An 18,843-nucleotide genomic window follows, 5' to 3' on the forward strand; every position below is an offset into this window, starting at 1 on the left:
ATGTTTTCAGAACATGTAATATGCTGCCGTGCCGCCACGTTGCACCTCCCGTGACGTTCCGAGCAGACCTAAGAGGCGTGGTTATAAGCACTAGGGAACTCTCGGTTCAGGACGTGAGACACGGGCAGTATATAGCCTGCACAGACGTAAGAACGAGTCAGCTGAGTACAAGCTCCCTGTCCATAGCTCTACTGCCGAGCGGATGACAGTTCAGAACAGGGTATTCAATAAACAACTTATTATGTCATTCACAGTTTAGAAATATTATGTTATTAATTTATGGAGAAAGTCGCCGTATAATTAAAGTGCGGCAAGAAGTATGTACCGTCAACGTTTTCCGCAAACAAGGTTACCTAATCGACGAACTTTTGTAACAGTTTCTCAACGATTATTAGAAACTGGGAGTCTTGAACGTGTCCACAACAACTGGACTAGAAGATGTGATGCCTGCCTTCAGAACGACTGTGAACACGTGGAAAATCTAATATAAATCTGTATGTACAATTTTCAAATGTAATTTAACGAGTTCGTATTGATACGAAAATAAACTGAACTTAGACAACCAATTACGAATGGTTTCTCTGTAAGAAGTGATTTTTCGTCATGTCCTCAAATATGACAAACTACAAACTTTAAGTTTCTTAAAAATGTTACTACTTTACGGAAGCGGGCGAGATTAAAATTTTGCACTAGAAAAAAAAAACGTTCGTGTGGTTTTGGCAGTAAAGGATTATTGTTTATTTTTAGACGTACAATAAGAAATGGTGCAGTATTGATAAATAAAATGGAAATTTACCATAATGTTCTATTAATGAGATTGCTGCTCGTTTTATGTAAACAACAGCTGGCCTGGTCCGGCCCTGCATTAGAACAGAGCATCTTTTTTATACCGGTATGTCTGTCCCTGCTTCAGATGTACCGTGTAGTCTACCCCCACCTCCCATCCAGCAACGTTGTCAAACGTTGCATATTGTAAACTTTAATATTTCGTTAAATATTGCAATTGGAAAACAATTGTGAAGGCAAGTTTTCTTCCTTATGACATGAATAGCCATCAGTTAAAATAACGGCATTTATACCCCTTACACCCTGTATATTCGATATGTATGTCATCTTATAACAAAGTGACAAGCGCTCCTGTCATTCACTTAGAACACTTGACTACACATTTTCTGGTATCAGCAAAATCTGGGTCATGAATTTGCATGTTCAAGGCCCACTTGCAGAATTGCAGCCTATGTCATAACTTATACTGCAGCATCGGTATCCTGTACGGATGCCAGTTGTTAGTATGCAAAATGCGAAGGACACTTCTTTGGCTTATGCCGAGTTCTGCAGAGAGGCGCCAGTTTCTCTTCTTCGGGCTCTTCACCATTGCTGCCAGCATCGTCATTGACTTACCTTATTCTGTTACTGTCTTTGGTCTCCCAGATCTGGCTTTGTCCTCGACGTAACTTGTCCTTTTTAATTTCTGGATCAGTTATTGTTGCTAAATGTGTACTTTTCACTGATTAAAAATAATAATAAATTAAATTCTACCTGTCCACACCTGTGGAGTAACGGTCAGCGCGTCTGGCCGCGAAACCAGGTGGCCCGGGTTCGAATCCCGGTCGGGGCAAGTTACCTGGTTGAGATTTTTTCCGGGGTTTTCCCTCAACCCAATACGAGCAAATGCTGGGTAACTATCGGTGCTGGACCCTGGGCTCATTTCACCGGCATTATCACCTTAATTTCATTCAGACGCTAAATAACCTACCTGTTGACACAGCGTCGTAAAATAACCCAATTAAAGAAATTCTACCTAAACAATAACATGCGATGTTGTCACAGTTGAAGAAGGAACTATAAGTAAGACAAACTTTATTGTTTGAAATATGTTATTCATAGTACGAAACACTCTACGATGACATTTTGAGGTATAAGGAGGGGTGTGATTTTATGGTGATTGTATTACTCTGATTTCGGTGATTAAAATGGTTTAATTTCGGTGAATATTTCGTAACAAAACAAGTTCGTGCATATTTCGCACTGTAAAGACACTTAAAAAATAATAAAATAGCATTTTAAAATTGTTATTGAAACAATCCCTTTGAAACTAACAGAAAATTGTTTGCATCATTAATTAAATTCATAATTATTCAATTTCATTTGTCTGTAAGAATTTGACAGCAATGACTTCTTGGTCACACGAAGGGAGTTGTTGCGAGAAAGAGAAATGACCGTTGTCTATTTTCTCTGCTTCCTGGAAGTAGTTTCTGAAACTATGCCTACATAGTTGCCAGATGTCACACGCTTATAATGCTGAATGATTAACTATGTAGAAATGTTCTTGTATATTTTATAACTAGGAAATTTTTCACGTTTTATTTGGAAAGGGGAGTCATTTTTCGTGCCAATTGTCCATGAAACCTGTTTTTTTTAATATCGTGATTATGAAGTAATTTCGTGGATTTATATTAATTTCTCGAAAATTCGCGGATATATTTGACTTAATCTTTTTTTCTTTTATTAAGGAATTTGTATTTAACATGCATAAAATTAACTTTTTAAAACATTGTGCGTATATCGGTAATACCAACAAATCAAACCAATAGGTATAATTTTATAAACCATCCAATTATTGTAAATGTGAACTAATTGAAAATGGAGAGAATATTATTGTTAACAACACAAAATATTTGACAACAGTGGGAAAATATTTAAATTAGCTATAATATTGGATATATAGATGTTCCTTCCGATCAGTTGAACTACAATGTTAAACAGTAATTGGTTTTATCTCTATGAATCAACGTAGTTGGTATGTTATTATATAATACTAATTAAAATTAATGTTTTTAAATAAGAGTTCAATTAAATCTGTTAAGAGTTTTATTCATACATACCTAACTAGAGACAATATAATCTTTCAGTATACAGTATATTAAGACTATTAAGATTGATAATGATGATGAGTTTCTTATTAACAGTAAGTATAGCTGTATGTATGTTGCAAAATTGAATAAGTAAATTAAGTTGAAAACGGACATGAGATTATGCGTCTATATATTTATATTCTAGTACTGGTACAAAAATATGCATTACAATTTAACTATGTGTAAAGTTTTTCATACTGCCAGCGTTCACGCAGTTAACTTCTTTGAAAGCATATAGGTCTATATAATATATGAACAGTCATATGCATTTGGTCTATAATTTAATGAAGTCTTGATCTAGCCTTTCTAATTCACTGAAGTTGAGGTACTCAAATGTCATTCACCCAGCAAAGCAATAGGCTACACTAATAGCTCATGGATATACTGGACCCACGTAGAATGGTAGAGGTACTACGAAGGGTGGAGAGGAAGCCAACGCTGAACTACTTGCTGAACTACCAGCACCAATGGACGATAAGCCGCTATGAGTAGGAGCAGGAATTGCCGGCAACAAAGAAACATCAAAGTTTTTTCCACTGGAAGAAGAGGAAGCACTAGCAAAACTGCTTGCCGAACTACCAATTTCAGTAGGTAAAGGGGCACTATAAGAAGAAACAGGAGTTACTGGAGAGAAAGACGCACCGACGTTACCTTCACTGGAAGACGAGGAAGCACTAGCAAAACTGCTTGCCGAACTACCAATTTCAATAGGTAAAGGAGCACTATAAGAAGGAACAGGAGCTAGTGGAGAGAAAGACGCATCGACGTTACCTTCACTGGAAGACGAGGAAGCACTTGCAAAACTACTTGCGGAACTACCACTTGCATCAGGTAAAGCGGCACTGTAAGGATAAATAGGAGCTACTGAAGAGAAAGAAGCACCAACATTTCCTTCGCTGGAAGAAGAGGAAGCACTTGCAAAACTGCTTGACGAACTACCACTTGCAGCAGATGAAGGGACATTATAAGAAGGACCAAGGGCTACTGGAGAGAAGCCACCAACAGTTCCTTCACTGATCGAAGAAGGAGCACTTGAAAAACTGCTCGCCGAACTACCTGCTTCAGCAATTGAAGGGGCACTGTAAGAAGGAACAGGAGCTACTGAAGAGAAAGAGGTACCAATATTTCCTTCACTGACTGAAGAAGAAGCAAAATTGTTTGCCGAACTACCAGCTCCAGCAATTAAAGGAGCACTGTAAGAAGGAACAGGAGCTACTGAAGAGAAAGAGGCACCAATATTTCCTTCACTGACTGAAGAAGAAGCACTTGAAAAACTGTTTGCCAAACTACCAGCTCCAGCAATTGAAGGGGCACTGTAAGAAGGAACAGGAGCTACTGAAGAGAAAGAGGCACCAATATTTCCTTCGCTGACTGAAGAAGAAGCACTTGAAAAACTGTTTGCCGAACTACCAGCTCCAGCAATTGAAGGGGCACTGTAAGAAGGAACAGGAGCTACTGAAGAGAAAGAGGCACCAATATTTCCTTCACTGACTGAAGAAGAAGCACTTGAAAAACTGTTTGCCGAACTACCAGCTCCAGCAATTGAAGGGGCACTGTAAGAAGGAACAGGAGCTACTGAAGAGAAAGAGGCACCAATATTTCCTTCACTGACTGAAGAAGAAGCACTTGAAAAACTGTTTGCCGAATTACCAGCTCCAGCAATTGAAGGGGCACTGTAAGAAGGAATAGGAGCTACTGAAGAGAAAGAGGCACCAACATTTCCTTCACTGACTGAAGTAGAAGCACTTGCAAAACTATTTGCCGAACTAGCAGCTCCAGCAATTGAAGGGGCACTGTAAGAATTAACAGGAGTTACTGGAGAGAAAGGGACACCGACATTTCCTCCACTAGCTGAAGAAGAAGGACTTGCAAAACTAGTTGCCGAACTACTACCCTCAGCAGGTGATGGAGCGCTGTAAGAGGAAGGTAGAGTTACTTTTGAGAGGGATGTCCCTTTAGCTGAACTGCTAGCTTGAGCAACTGCGTTTGAGGAGAAACTTCCAACATTTCCTTGTGCTGTAGACGAAGAAATTGCAGTGTTACCAACTGTTCCTTGAAACGGCGCAGTGGGTTCTGGTGGAGCATATATTGAATGTGGAATTTGAAATGTTGATGAACTCTCACTTCCAGAGAATGACGGTGAAGAATAAACTGTTAGTCCAGGCCGAATCTTGATTGAGGCACCAGGCGATGTAAAGGATGCTTCTTGGCCAGTTCCTATTGAGAGAGAAAGAAAGTAACCCTTAAAGCATTGTATATTAATTTCATTGTGTGATTACAAAACTTATTATTTTTTATATACTGAAAATTTACATATTCCAAGCAAGATACATAAGTCTTAATCCATTTTTATAGAGTAAAGTACTGTTTTCAGAACATGGGAGGGTCCACACCTGTGGAGTAACGGTCAGCGCGTCTGGCCGCGAAATCAAGTGGCCCGGGTTCGAATCCCGGTAGGGGCAAGTTACCTGGTTGAGGTTTTTTCCGGGGTTTTCCCTCAACCCAATACGAGCAAATGCTGGGTAACTTTCGATGCTGGACCCCGGACTCATTTCACCGGCATTATTACCTTCATTTCATTCAGATAGAATAGAATAACTTATATGTTGATACAGCGTCGTAAAATAACCCAATAAAATAAATAAACATGGGAGTAGTGATAGTAGGAGGAAGAATAATAAAGTTTATAAGATATGCTGATGATATGGCGTTGTTATCAGAAGAGGAAATGATACTAAAGGATATGCTACTGGAACTAAATGACAGCTGTAAGCAGTATGGGATAAAGATAAATCCCAACAAGACGAAGAGTATAGTCATAGGAAGAAAAATACAGGAGATAAACTTGCGAATTCTAAATGAGGCACTAAAGCAAGTGGACAGCTTCAAATATTGGGGTGTACTATAAACAATAACATGAGCTGCTGCCAGGAAGCCAAAAGGAGGATAGGAATGACCAAGGAAGCTTTGAATAGAAAAGAGAGCATAGTCTGCGGATCTCTGGAGAAAGAACTAAGGAAGAGACTAGTGAAGTGCTTTGTATGGGGCAGAAACATGGATATTATGACGAAGTGAAGAGAAGCATTTGAAATGTGGATATGGAGAAGAATGGAACTTGTGAAGTGGACAGACAGAATAAGAAATGAAGCTGTGTTGGAAAGAGTGGATAAAGAAAGAATGATGCTGAAACTGATCAAGAAGAGGGAAAGCAATTGGTTGGGTCACTGGATGAGGAGAAACTGTCTACTGAAGGATACACTGGAAGGAATGGTGAACGGGAGAAGAGTTCGGGGTAGAAGAAGATATCAGGCGATAGAAGACATTAAGATATATGGATCATATGAGGAAACAAAGAGGAATGGAGAAAATAGGAAAGACTGGAGAAAGCTGTGTTTGCAGTGGAAGACAGTAAATGAATGAATGAATTCATTTTTGTATAATGCAAGTTATCTCTCTTATTGTCTCAGATATCATATATTAAATGTTGAAAAATGTGGAATAAACAAATTCCAGATATTCAAGATGACTGGAGCGCACAGGCTATTTAAAAATGGCATAAAAGCAATTTATTTTCTTCCTAACGACCTTGAAATTTCTCTCAAATTAAGTCAATACTATGAACTACTTTTAGGCAAAAAATAAAAAAATAAAAAAAAATTGTTAATTTTGACACATATTTGGTCATTCCTTCCCCTTAAAACTACACACTGCACTTTGCAATATTGTGCTGCTTATAGCTAACAAATACAGTGCAGTAAAGAAATAATATGTAACACTTTATACTTGTTTTTTTTTTCATTAAATTACCCACAGTTGTAACATCAATCTTGTATTCTGATGCGAGATGAGACATAATTTATCCTTTCCTAAACCGCTCAATTATTTACACCTCTTTACAGTATATTTAGCATAACACGTATTCTCTCGTCGCCGTCACTCGAACAGTAGGACAATACGGAATGGTACACGGTTTTTAATTGTGTGGAAGTTCTTGGAGTTATTTCTTTGAAAATGGGTAATGACTATTTTACAAGTTGGGAATAAAACCTCCTACCAAAAGTCACTGTTTGTTGCCGGCAGCGACAGCATTTCAACTACTTGCTGTGTAACGGTAAATGCTTCTAATAACGCACTCTACAAAATACGATTACAACATTTATAATATAATGTAGAGTACAGTACTTATATAATTTTCTGCAGCAAGAAAATGGAGAGAAAGTTGGATAATCCTACGATCGGTTAATCGGAATTCTACTGTATTTACGAAACAGCCTATAGAATAATATGGTCGTAAATTTCATTTTAAATTGGCCATTATGGTTATATCTTAACTGCTTGCTATACTTACTTACTTACTTACTTACTTACTTACTTACTTACTTACTTACTGGCTTTTAAGGAACCCGGAGGTTCATTGCCGCCCTCACATAAGCCCGCCATTGGTCCCTATCCTGACCAAGATTAATCCATTCCCTATCATCATATCCCACCTCCTTCAAATCCATTTTAATATTATCTTCCCACCTACGTCTCGGCCTCCCTAAAGGTCTTTTTCCCTCTGGCCTCCCAACTAATACTCTATATGCATTTCTGGATTCGCCCATACGTGCTACATGCTCTGCTCATCTCAAACGTCTGGATTTAATGTTCCTAATTATGTCAGGTGAAGAATACAATGCGTGCAGTTCTGTGTTGTGTAACTTTCTCCATTCTCCTGTAACTTCATTCCTCTTAGCCCCATATGTATTTTCCTAAGAACCTTATTCTGAAACACCCTTAATCTCTGTTCTTCTCTCAATGTGAGAGTCCAAGTTTCACAACCATACAGAACAACCGGTAATATAACTGTTTTATAAATTCTAACTTTCAGATTTTTCGACAGCAGACTGGATGATAAAAGTTTCTCAACTGAATAATAACAGGCATTTCCCATATTTATTCTGTGTTTAATTTCCTCCCGCATATCATTTATATTTGTTACTGTTGCTCCAAGATATTTGAACTTCTCCACCTCTTCAAAAGATAAATTTCAAATTTCGGGATTTACTTCCAAACCTATCTCTTTACTTGCTTCCAGTAAAATTCCCGTGTTTTCTTTAATCGTTTGTGGATTTTCTCCTAACATATTCACGTCAACCGCATAGACAGGCAGCTGATGTAAACCGTTCAAATGCAAACGCTCTCTGTTATCCTGGACTTTCCTAATGGCATACTCTAGAGCAAAGTTAAAAAGTAAAGGTGATAGTGCATCTCCTTGCTTTAGTCCACAGTGAATTGGAAACGCATCTGACAGAAAGTGACGTATACGAACTCTGTTATTCGTTTCAGTGAGACACATTTTAATTAATCGAACTAGTTTCTTGGGAATACCAAATTCAATAAGAGTATCATATAAAACTTCTCTCTTAACCGAGTCATATGCCTTTTTGATATCTATGAATAACTGATGCACTGTACCCTTATACTCCCATTTTTACTCCATTATCTGTCGAATACAAAATATCTGGTGAGTAGTTGATCTATTACGCCTAAAACCACACTGATGATCCCTAATAATTTCATCTACATATGGAGTTAATCTTCTCAACTGCTTGCTATACTTATCTTATTTTTACTGCTCGTATTACAATATTTCGGACGTACCTTCCAGATTCCCTTCAGCAGAGTGTTTGGCAGCCGTAAGAACGCCCTCCACTGCAGATTCACCTCCGAACACGGGAACAGGTAGAGAAAAGGCTATGGACTGCGGTGGAAACTGAATTGAGCTTGAGGGTGTCGCATCAGACCCCAGAAACTCAGCAACACACAAAACCAGCTGTAAAAAAATCTGCTATACTAGAAGTAGGCTAAGAAATCACAGCTTATCGAAGATAAGAATCCACAGAGAATGCAGGGGTTGCGAAAGGAACAATGGATGTGGACTGTGTCATCGGAAACCAGTAAGACACGAACACTACAAAACAATAAGAAATGTGACAAAATCTTATGATAGGATGAAGAGATGAGAACTTCAGAGTCGCTTCTTACTCATGTAGATTTTTGTCCTTCACTGTGATTCCTTATATTTATTGACTACTAATTATAATAAAAATGCAAATAATATAAAAATCATCATATTGCCACAGAAATACGAGGGTCATTTCATAAGTCATCGCAACTATGTTATATTTTCCGAATACTGAAATTGTGGTTAGTTCAATATATGAAACGGTGAGATCAATAACCATTCAAGTCCACTTCTGGTCATTCATTTTTGCCAATTTGAAATTAAATTTTGGATATTTCCACAAGTGTTACGACTTTAAAAGTTGGTATAGTACTTTGTCTTGATCTCTAAAACAACCAGAATTGTAACGTGCAAGAAATAATAATTAGGTAAGAAGAAAAAAAAGTTTTTGCATTTTTCTCGAAATTTGTATAAATGTACTTGAATGGTTATTAATCTCACCTCTTCATATAGGTTTGAAAACCTGTTGTACACTGTACAGGATGCCACAGCCAGATTGCGTCTGTGTGCATTGGTGGCAAGTTGACAGCACACGCAAATGTAAGTATGTTAGAGGCTGTGCTCCAAGATGGATGTAAGTAAAGTTGAACAGAGGTCATATGTGAAATTTACAGTTCTTCGTGGCAGAAATGCTCGTCAGTGTCATTGTGAGTTACGAGAAGCATTGAAGAAGCCGCTGCGTGGGAAGTAGCTGCAGCGTTTCGATGAGAGGTGGTACAGCTCATGCATTTTGTCAAGACACTCGCGATGTGCAGTACGGGAACAATGTTTCTGTGGAGGGGGTAAAATTAGAAGGGAAGGTCAGGCGTGTGTCTACCGAGTTCAAGGCAAAAACTAACCCATTCCCCTATAATTCGTAAGTAGACTCATATGATCTCGTGCGCAGCTCTGTAGGAAGAGTGAGGAAGTGTCTTGATAAAATGTATGAGCTTTGCACATAGACAAATAGCACACAGCCGATGGTATTCAACGTCTGCATCATCGTTGGCAAAGATGTGTGGAAGCCTTGAGGGATTATTTTGAAGGATGTTAGCTGCGAGTGATGTACTTTGTTTCCTTCTGTGCATAGTAAAATAATGATATATATATTTACGCATCTTTAAATTTCCCTTACCCATTGCCCCGTGTACCCGGACCCAATTTGGTACTAGCATTGCGAAGCACATTCCAGTGACCTTCAATCGCATGTAGTGAATTTCTGTTCCTGCAGCTTTATTGGATAATACAACATAGTTGCCATGACTTATGAAATGACCCTCGTAGGCTATATCTTGTATTTCTATATAAAATCTTAGGTCACCAGTATAGTTCAGACTGTAGGTGCGTTTGATTGCTGATCCTGAGCTCCGCGGAATTATACGTTTGAAAACCTCTTGGGCTGATTATGCGGTTTGCTTTTTTTCGGAAATTATTCAATTACTGTAAGGTGAATGTGAAATAATGACCTGATGAGTCCTCTGCCTCATATCACTAAATACCACCTCGCTATCACGAATTCCTGTACGTTAAAACATCCAAGTTTCATATAGCTTCTTAAAATAATAAAATAAAAACACATAACAATATCCTATTACATTGTGAAACACTACCATTATCTATTAAAATCGATTCAAAAAATTAGAGCTAGCTCTGTCCATAGTGGATCCTGAATTATTCATACAAAAATATCGTGCATCAATTTTCAGACTACAGCCATCGTTGCTGTATACAGAGTTATGAAGATGAGAGAGAGACCATCCGTACTGCCCAATTCACATTGTCGCACCATATACCTATACTTTTTAATGAATGATTCCGAAACAATTTTCCTTTACTGTTTGAACACGTACAACAAACTGATTATAACCAGAAGGATTATTTTAACTGCATGAAACATCTGTAACCACTTCTGATAGATGTTCTGGCTGCCATGTATATTTATAACCACATAGTACTTCTCACTTCCCGATGTGTGTCAGAGGAAGAACAATTTGTTTGTATACATCTGAAGTCTGATTAGTGTAATATGTTACTAGTCAGCAATGTAGGCCTGTGCAATGAAGGGAAAAAGGTACTGGGCACTCCTCCCCATTATCTCCTGGGCTAGTTGCCTCATAAGTAATGCCTTTTTGATGTCACTTATGAGGTTAAAATCTGTCTTCGGACAGTCGACTAAACAACAACAAGAACAACAAACATATATAAATTACTGAATTGGGAATGGAAGAAAAATCTATCTTGTTATTATTAGCTGTATTTTCATGATTATAATGACTTTTGGTGTCAAAAATGTATTATGTTACATATGATCATATACAATTGGAATTTTCTGGACTGTAGTTACGTACAAAGGAATGTCTTCCCCAGTGCATCGATTGTTCAATTGACAGAGTTATCTTGACATAACAGAAAACCATAAAAGTCTCAATCAAGGAAATACGATTTAGTTATCTGTGTCTTACATATAGGCAATACATTACAAATGACAAAGCCTCACATGACTTGACTGATTTAAGAAATCCTGTAGGAAAAATATGCAAGACAGTTATACTGAAAGAAGTGAAAGCGAAAATTTCCAGCAATAGTTCCTAAATATGTTGACAGATTGCTGACTTATTCATACATTAGAAAGTTTATGTTGTAATTTTACGCACTAAATATCATCATCATAATCATCATCATCATCATCATCATCATCAGCTTAAAAGATTTGCTGCATTAAAAAATTGGTCATTTCGCCGTCGTCTAGAACGTCCAATTTCACTGCGTCCTTTAAGACGCTACGTTTCTACGACTCTTGTATGCCATGTAGAGTCCATTGTGGATAAATGGTCTTTCCAACGATGTCTAACTTTTTAAATGACATCATTTAATTCCTCAACGTCTAATTCTGCTCTAATTTCTTTATTAGGCTTTTTTATCCAGTAATTTATAATTTGCTATTGCTCGTAGAAATCACGTATCTGCTGATTCAGTCCTCCTTTGTTGTTACTTTTAGTAAGTGTTCAATTCTCGAGTCCATTATATTAAAAGTGGGATAGCCATTACCTTATAAAATTTTAAAAGTTGAGTGTTAGAGAAGGTCGTATGGCCTTAACTCTGCCAGGTTAAATAAATTATTATTATTATTATTATTATTATTATTATTATTATTATTATTATTATTATTATTATTATTACGGTTTGCTTTATTTATTGTTCCACAAAACTGTCGGAATCTGTTTAATAATGCTGTCGTACAAAAATTTACGTATAAAACACGTTTATAATATTATACAATTATTATTGAATTCGTCATGCCATAACGCAGCCGTGGCGAAAATGTAAGTCACGAGCACATTGTGGCTCGCAATGATAACTGTGCATGTCTCTTGCTCCCCAACCCCCACCCTCTCACTCCATTTGTATTTGTCTCTGACCTGCGAGTGGTGTATCGTCGCAATGTCTCTCTCGAAACCATGTACCTCTACAAAAACGAAAGTTTCAAGTAGGATGGGAGGACGCATTTTTTTGCTGCCTGTATGGTGAGAATATTAAATGTATGATTTGTTCAGAAGTGTTACGAGGAAAACGGTTGTATAACATAAAACAGCATTATACTACATGTTATTCATCAAACATTAAAAGGTTAAGTATTGTTATTATTATTATTATTATTATTATTATTATTATTATTATTATTATTATTATTATTATTATTATTATTATTATTATTTTGATCCTTTTTCAGCAGATGTACGAATAATCCGGTTAGGTCTTCAATTTAAACTCACAGATTTACAATGTAATGTTACAATGAAAGCTAGATGTAAGGACTTGACAAATGTTGAACTTTTCAAATCTTTGCCAGAAAATAAATATCCGAAGCTTCGTTCTTTCGCTTGCTGTGTTGAAGTCATGTTCGCTACAACTTACGTTTGTGAAAAATTATTTTCAATAATGAAAATAGTAAAAACCAAATTTAGATTACCGACTGATAGACAAATACCTTCGTGATTAACTACTACTGGCAGTAAGTGACGTAATTCCTCATTTTGAAACTCTGTCACAGAGACATTCTGAAGACAGTTAACTTTAGATTGTGATAACGTGTTCTATGTTTTCTTGTTCATTTCTTTCTTCGTTACACGTACTAAACATTAGTTTGTAACCTTATACTCTACAAAATTATATTTAAGTGCTTGACGTAAGGAAAATGAAAATCCTTTAATAAGTCAGACAGTTGCTTCACTTCCTCTTCAGGTGTCCGCCTCCCTCCATAGGTGCTATGCACGTTGCAGGTTACACAGTGGCTCGGCGCACGATTACATTTTCGCCACGGCTGCCATAACGTATAACATTATAAACTTGTTTCATAATAGAATATTATTGTAAGTTTTGCTGACTTTTTATGTTTCTTCATTTCTTAATTCTAACCTTTAATTAGATCTAAAGTAGCTACAGTAGGCCTAGATGTATTTCACTTATTGCAAAAGTCAGAGGTAGATATGTTCCGGCAGCATTTAGCCATGGCGACTAAAAATTTATATGTAGTGCCTGAATTGTTTACTGAGTTACATATGTATTTTATATCACTACGACCAATACATATTGTTAACAAAAGCTGTTGTAGGAAGAAATTCGAATAAAGTTCTTAATATTGTTATATTTGTTGCGCATTTCAAGATATTGTCACTACACAGCTTCAGTGGAGAGCACAGAGCGTCTCTGAGAGCGTGTGTTTGTATTGCATAGATCGCTATTTAATACTATTTAATATGTTTCAGTAAATGTATCTTTATCTTAACTCGAATGGTTTTCTCATTGCGTGTGTGGGCAAAATGTGGTGACTACCGAAAATAAAGGGGCTGTTCCTAAACATTTTTTGTTTTGTCTAACTGTGGTAAAAATGATATTTTATTGCGTAGAAGCTGCATTTAAATAAATACTTCGTTATTATGTTATTAAATTCAAGAGGTATTTTTGTACATGAGTAGGCCCCTAACTTGCTATTCCAGTTGTACACCGATTTATACACCTAGGTACACGAATAAATGTAAATACACAGTACCGGAGAGTGCTGGGAGAGACCGTAGCGTGAATTGTTGACTGGCAACTTACTCTCCGTACTAACCGAAGCTATGTTCCGTCCCAGGAATCTGTACAGTAACTTCACGCATATGGGGGAGGAGACTATCTTTGCAGGAGTGTATTGCGGGCAGCATCAGCTCGAGGCCGCTAAGGGGTAAGATGCACGTGGTAGACGGTAGGGTAGAGTAGAGTTCAGATGGAAACGATCCAATCCCTGCAAGCGATTACTAGCTTTGTTCAACCAACACTTCCACTCAGAGCGATCATTGGCCCTAGCCCTCTCTCATACTACTTGTGCAAAGATCTTGTTTCGTCTTTCTACTCTACAGATTCCTGCGACGGACCATAGTATGATCGATGTACACCTAACTTGTATTCAAACTAACCAAACGCAGGACTTTACTAAGAAGAGATGAGTGTATTAGTCAGAACCACAATCAGAGATAAATCATACTGATACACAGTAACAAAACGTTTATATTTACTGAAGATATTTATGGCCAAAACATGTTAATCATCCTTTGCCGTTGCTCAAGATGTGGCATTTTTAGTTACATATATTGTCAAACGGGATTTAATTCCCAGGAAGGTAGTGAGGATTTAGCTCATTTGCATAGTGTTCTCTTGAGAGGACACCCAGCGCCTTGCTGATAACTTTACTACGTAGTCCAACTCATTGTGTATAAGTATATAAAATACTGTATTATGAAATATTGGTTTATGATTTTTACAAAGGTGAAAACGGAACAGATCATGTTCTATTTCAGGCGGTATTTTTTGATAATCATATATACATAGAGGTGATAGATTTTAGCAGTTTAAAGTAATAAATTTGTCACTTTAGAAATCAAATTTACCTTTTCATAGCACTTCCTACACTTTCCAGATAATATACTTTTAAAAATAAATAAGCAAAGGAATATGTGAAATTTTGAACATTAGGAAACATTCCAAAAGATATGAATCTGCTAACACAGAGAGGCTGACATGCATTTAAAATTAAATCGTATTCAAGACAAAAAAAACGTTTTATTTGATTTAAAGACACTCATTGAAAGTTCAACATCAAAGAATTTCAATATTACTCTCCTTTTTTCTGTTTCGCTATCTGTGACTATTAAATTGAACTAAAAATCGTTCTGCATCCACGCTACCGGTAGGTGACCAAATAGACTGAATAGCTATAGGTCTGTGGACAAAGTGGAAATTTTATTTGAATTGCTATAAAATTTGCAGGTAGTTAATTTCTGAATTGTCTTAAATATGGTTATTACATGTATATGAAAATAAATACAACCGTATAAAAAAACTGTCAGTCTATATGAATAATATGTGAAATCCTTACCTTAGTAGCCAACATTTTTTATGGTTTATAGCACTGATTGTTAGTTGGAAAGTTCATTTACAGATTAAAATAACTTACTTGATTTGTTTTGCATAAAGACAAAAAGTATCATAAAATGTAATTTCGCACTTATTTCACAGAAACACATAAATTTCGCATTTTGTACTCAATTTCGCATTTTACTCCTAATTTAAAAACTACAACAATATACTTAATATGCTTTTAAACATAAAATTATTTATTTTGACAGGATTTGGGCACATTTCGCGTTTTTTGTGTTATTGCGAAAATCTACCATTTCCAGTGATGATGATGTTGGTGTTGGTGATCAACCTTGAAATACAATAAATTACTTTTAGGCGTTTATAGTAAACATGAAACAAAATAATTTAATAAGAAATAAATAATTTTAACCGATCATTAGGTTGAAAACTTGCATATAAACTGATACAATATGTATAAAAGATCAAATTTATTTTCGTATGTCGCAATATCAAATAATGTTGACGACAAAACATGCAAAAGCAACCAATGAATCAAGAACCGATAGCTAAGTGACATGAATGTCAATCGCGCGCACACAGCGATCTTTTGCAATATTAATATTCTTCCACTACACTTGATACAGTGAGAAGTTGCGCACAGAACAGATCCGTTGTCATCAGACAGCATTCTATACTCACTTCATTAAAAATCACTCCACGGACCAATAATAATTATTATTTTAATACTGATGTTGAGGATTTATGTTCTGTTCAGGCACGAACAGGCGTAAGTATATATTTTCTAAAGCACTTACCACAATTCCATATAGCTCCATGTTTGCACCAGTGTTTACTCCACTCTCTCTTGAGTTATAAATGACCTCTGTTCTTATAATACTCTCTCACCACCGAAGTCGCTCGGTTGCATAATTTCCAACCCTTGTAAGTGAAAGTCCCGATCAAAACAGTTCAAATTACACGAAAAGTGTGGAAATATGGCGTATCATGCCCATTCATAGGGCTTTCCGATTACATAAAGAATTTTCCCGGAATTACATTTAAGTGCCTTTAAAAAAAAATTGTTCCAGTTGGGAAATTCGTATGTGTGTTAGCACCCTTAATAACCAGATGAGCAACTTATATCTTCGTCACCGTTACACTCATTGCTTAGATTTGTGGTGACTAAAGAGATGGTGACACATTTCTCAAAGTATTTAAGATTTCCCTTTTATGCTATTTATACCAGTCCACCATCTTATCCTCTCTAAGTGTCCTATGTAGATAAATATGGCGTTTAAATAAACAACGATCGCAGTTAAGTAAAACACAATGATTCCTTATTTTATGAATTTTTAAGTGGCTTAATAATTTTTCGTACGAAACGAAAAGTTTAATAACTAGGCCTATCTATTAAAATAGACGAGTATTTCTGTCTAATATAATATTTTATCTGTAAGCTCATTGATTCTTATCTCTTCTTTTCTTTCGGAAAGCATTTTAGAATATTAAAAAAGATATAACTTATATATTTCTCTTTCTATTTGTCTATTATATCACATACTTCGAACAGCTATTTTCACCATACTTCGAACAGCTGTCGTGGCTCCGACTTGAGAAACACAGAAAATTGAAGAGTTCAGAACCATAGTGGGCCAAGCGCCATTTACTATAACAGTAGAAAACAAGGATTAAAATGAAGTTATTACAATAATTCAGTGGAAACATATAGCAAGTAATATAAAGTATACACATTGAAACTAAATGAAATGTCAATCTTCATTAAACTATGGCATTCACTTAACTTTAACCCTTGCTTTATTCGTTTTTAATAAATGGCGCTTGGCCCACTATGGCTCTGAACCCTTCAATTACATTCACTCTCGCTGCTGTATCAAATCATGCACACTGCTTGTCCATCTTACCTGTTATGACGGTTTCAGAATCTCTTATCTCTTCATAGCTTTGGCACCCGGTCTCAACAAGAAACTATTATTCTCATACCTAAGCACAGAACATGCTGTTATTCTCAATCATTCACAATGTACATCTCTCGAATCTGGAATCTTCTTCCTGCCAATATTAGAACTTGTCGGACGGTATCATATTTCAAAATTAAAGTGCACAATTACCTAATTCAACAGGCATAACAAATTGCATTCGCTCTTAAATGTAATACTCATAAGGAATAATAAATAATTTGAGTTTTTTCAGACTAATTTAGTAAATTGATTTTCTCTTCATATGTTGAACAGTGATTATATTTAAATATCTAAATATTTGTATTTTTACTTCATAAATGATAGTCCTAAGTAATTATCTTTATATTTCTAATGTATTCAGATTAACTGGTAACTTAGATAAAGTTGTTTCAAAAGTAGTATTTCATATTATTATTATTATTATTATTATTATTATTATTATTATTATTATTATTATTATTATTATTATTATTATTATTATCATTATTATTATTGTTATTATTATTATTATTATTATTATTATTATTATTATTATTATTATTATTAATACTTATGCATTTGTATTAATTGCAGATCTAGTTGAGTGGAAGGGAAGGCCTTAAGGCTTTCACTCTGCAAGATAAAATAAAATAATTTATTATTATTATTATTATTATTATTATTATTATTATTATTATTATCTATAATAAAGAATTAACATTATATCATGTATGCTGAAAAAATATATAATTAACAAAAATTGTATGACAGTCGCTTTTGTCATATTTGTTTGTTGCATTTATGCATAGACCAGACGTGTTCACACTGGGCATTTTGCACTTTGGACGCCCGTGTAGCTGGCTGGTGGGCGGGAGCTGGAAACCTGTTGCAAATGTAAACAGACAGTGTCGCGCATTCATTAATTCATTTACTTATTTATTACTCAGTTACTTATTTAGTTACCGGTACTTTTTTCTTTCTTTCTATTTTTCGTTTATTTATTTATTTATTTAGTTCTTTAATTCTTCCTTTCTTCCTATCTTACTTTCTTCCTTTCTTTCCTTCGTTCGTTCTTTTTTTATTATTTAACTAGCCGTACCCGTGCGCTCCGCTGCACCTGTTAGAAATAAATATGAAGTAATTACATAATTAAAATAGGACGTTTGATCCAGGGAACAACTTTTACAACAGCGCAAGATAATCTGCTTCGCTTATTACCCATTTTTTTTTTTGCATTGCATTTATTGCCTATATATTTTATGTATTTTAACACAATTAAATTGAGCATAGTTAAAATTTGAATTATAAAATAATGGATTGCTAAGCTAACGTATTATTACTGCATACTAAATCAATACACTCTCGTTGTTCGTTAATTCTCTGATATTAAAATGAGTGTACATAAATATTATTTTAAGAAATACAAAAAACGAATGTACAAAATAGTCCATCAAATTTTCTGTGCATAAGAAGCTATTTTAATCTTACCTGTCCTCGATTTACTCAGACGTTACTGTAATAACATTATAGCATTATGTCCATCTAGAGAAACTACACTTTCCAATGGTGAAATAATAATTAATTA

At 35.6% G+C, this 18,843-nt stretch overlaps 1 protein-coding gene across 1 annotated transcript; it reads right to left on the bottom strand.

The window, feature by feature from the left end:
- Positions 1-2,174: 2,174 nt before the first annotated feature.
- Positions 2,175-16,216, bottom strand: LOC138695289 (uncharacterized). The gene is made up of 3 exons (XM_069819721.1): positions 16,116-16,216; positions 8,559-8,730; positions 2,175-5,132 (listed from the first exon to the last, which is right to left on the bottom strand). The coding sequence occupies exons 1-3, from the start codon at positions 16,134-16,136 to the stop codon at positions 3,289-3,291; spliced, it is 2,037 nt and encodes a 678-aa protein (XP_069675822.1). The 5' UTR covers positions 16,137-16,216; the 3' UTR covers positions 2,175-3,288.
- Positions 16,217-18,843: the final 2,627 nt, after the last annotated feature.

Source organism: Periplaneta americana, chromosome 2 (genome assembly GCF_040183065.1).
Source record: "Periplaneta americana isolate PAMFEO1 chromosome 2, P.americana_PAMFEO1_priV1, whole genome shotgun sequence".
In the NCBI taxonomy this organism is placed as follows: Eukaryota; Metazoa; Arthropoda; class Insecta; order Blattodea; family Blattidae; genus Periplaneta; species Periplaneta americana.

Coding starts and splice junctions, on each gene's coding strand:
- LOC138695289 (XM_069819721.1), bottom strand. CDS start 16,136: ATGGAGCTATATGGAATTGTG. Junction 8,731..16,115: donor TGGAGCTATATGGAATTGTG/GTAAGTGCTTTA, acceptor ATTTTTTTACAG/CTGGTTTTGTGTGTTGCTGA. Junction 5,133..8,558: donor TGCTGAAGGGAATCTGGAAG/GTACGTCCGAAA, acceptor CTCTCTCAATAG/GAACTGGCCAAGAAGCATCC.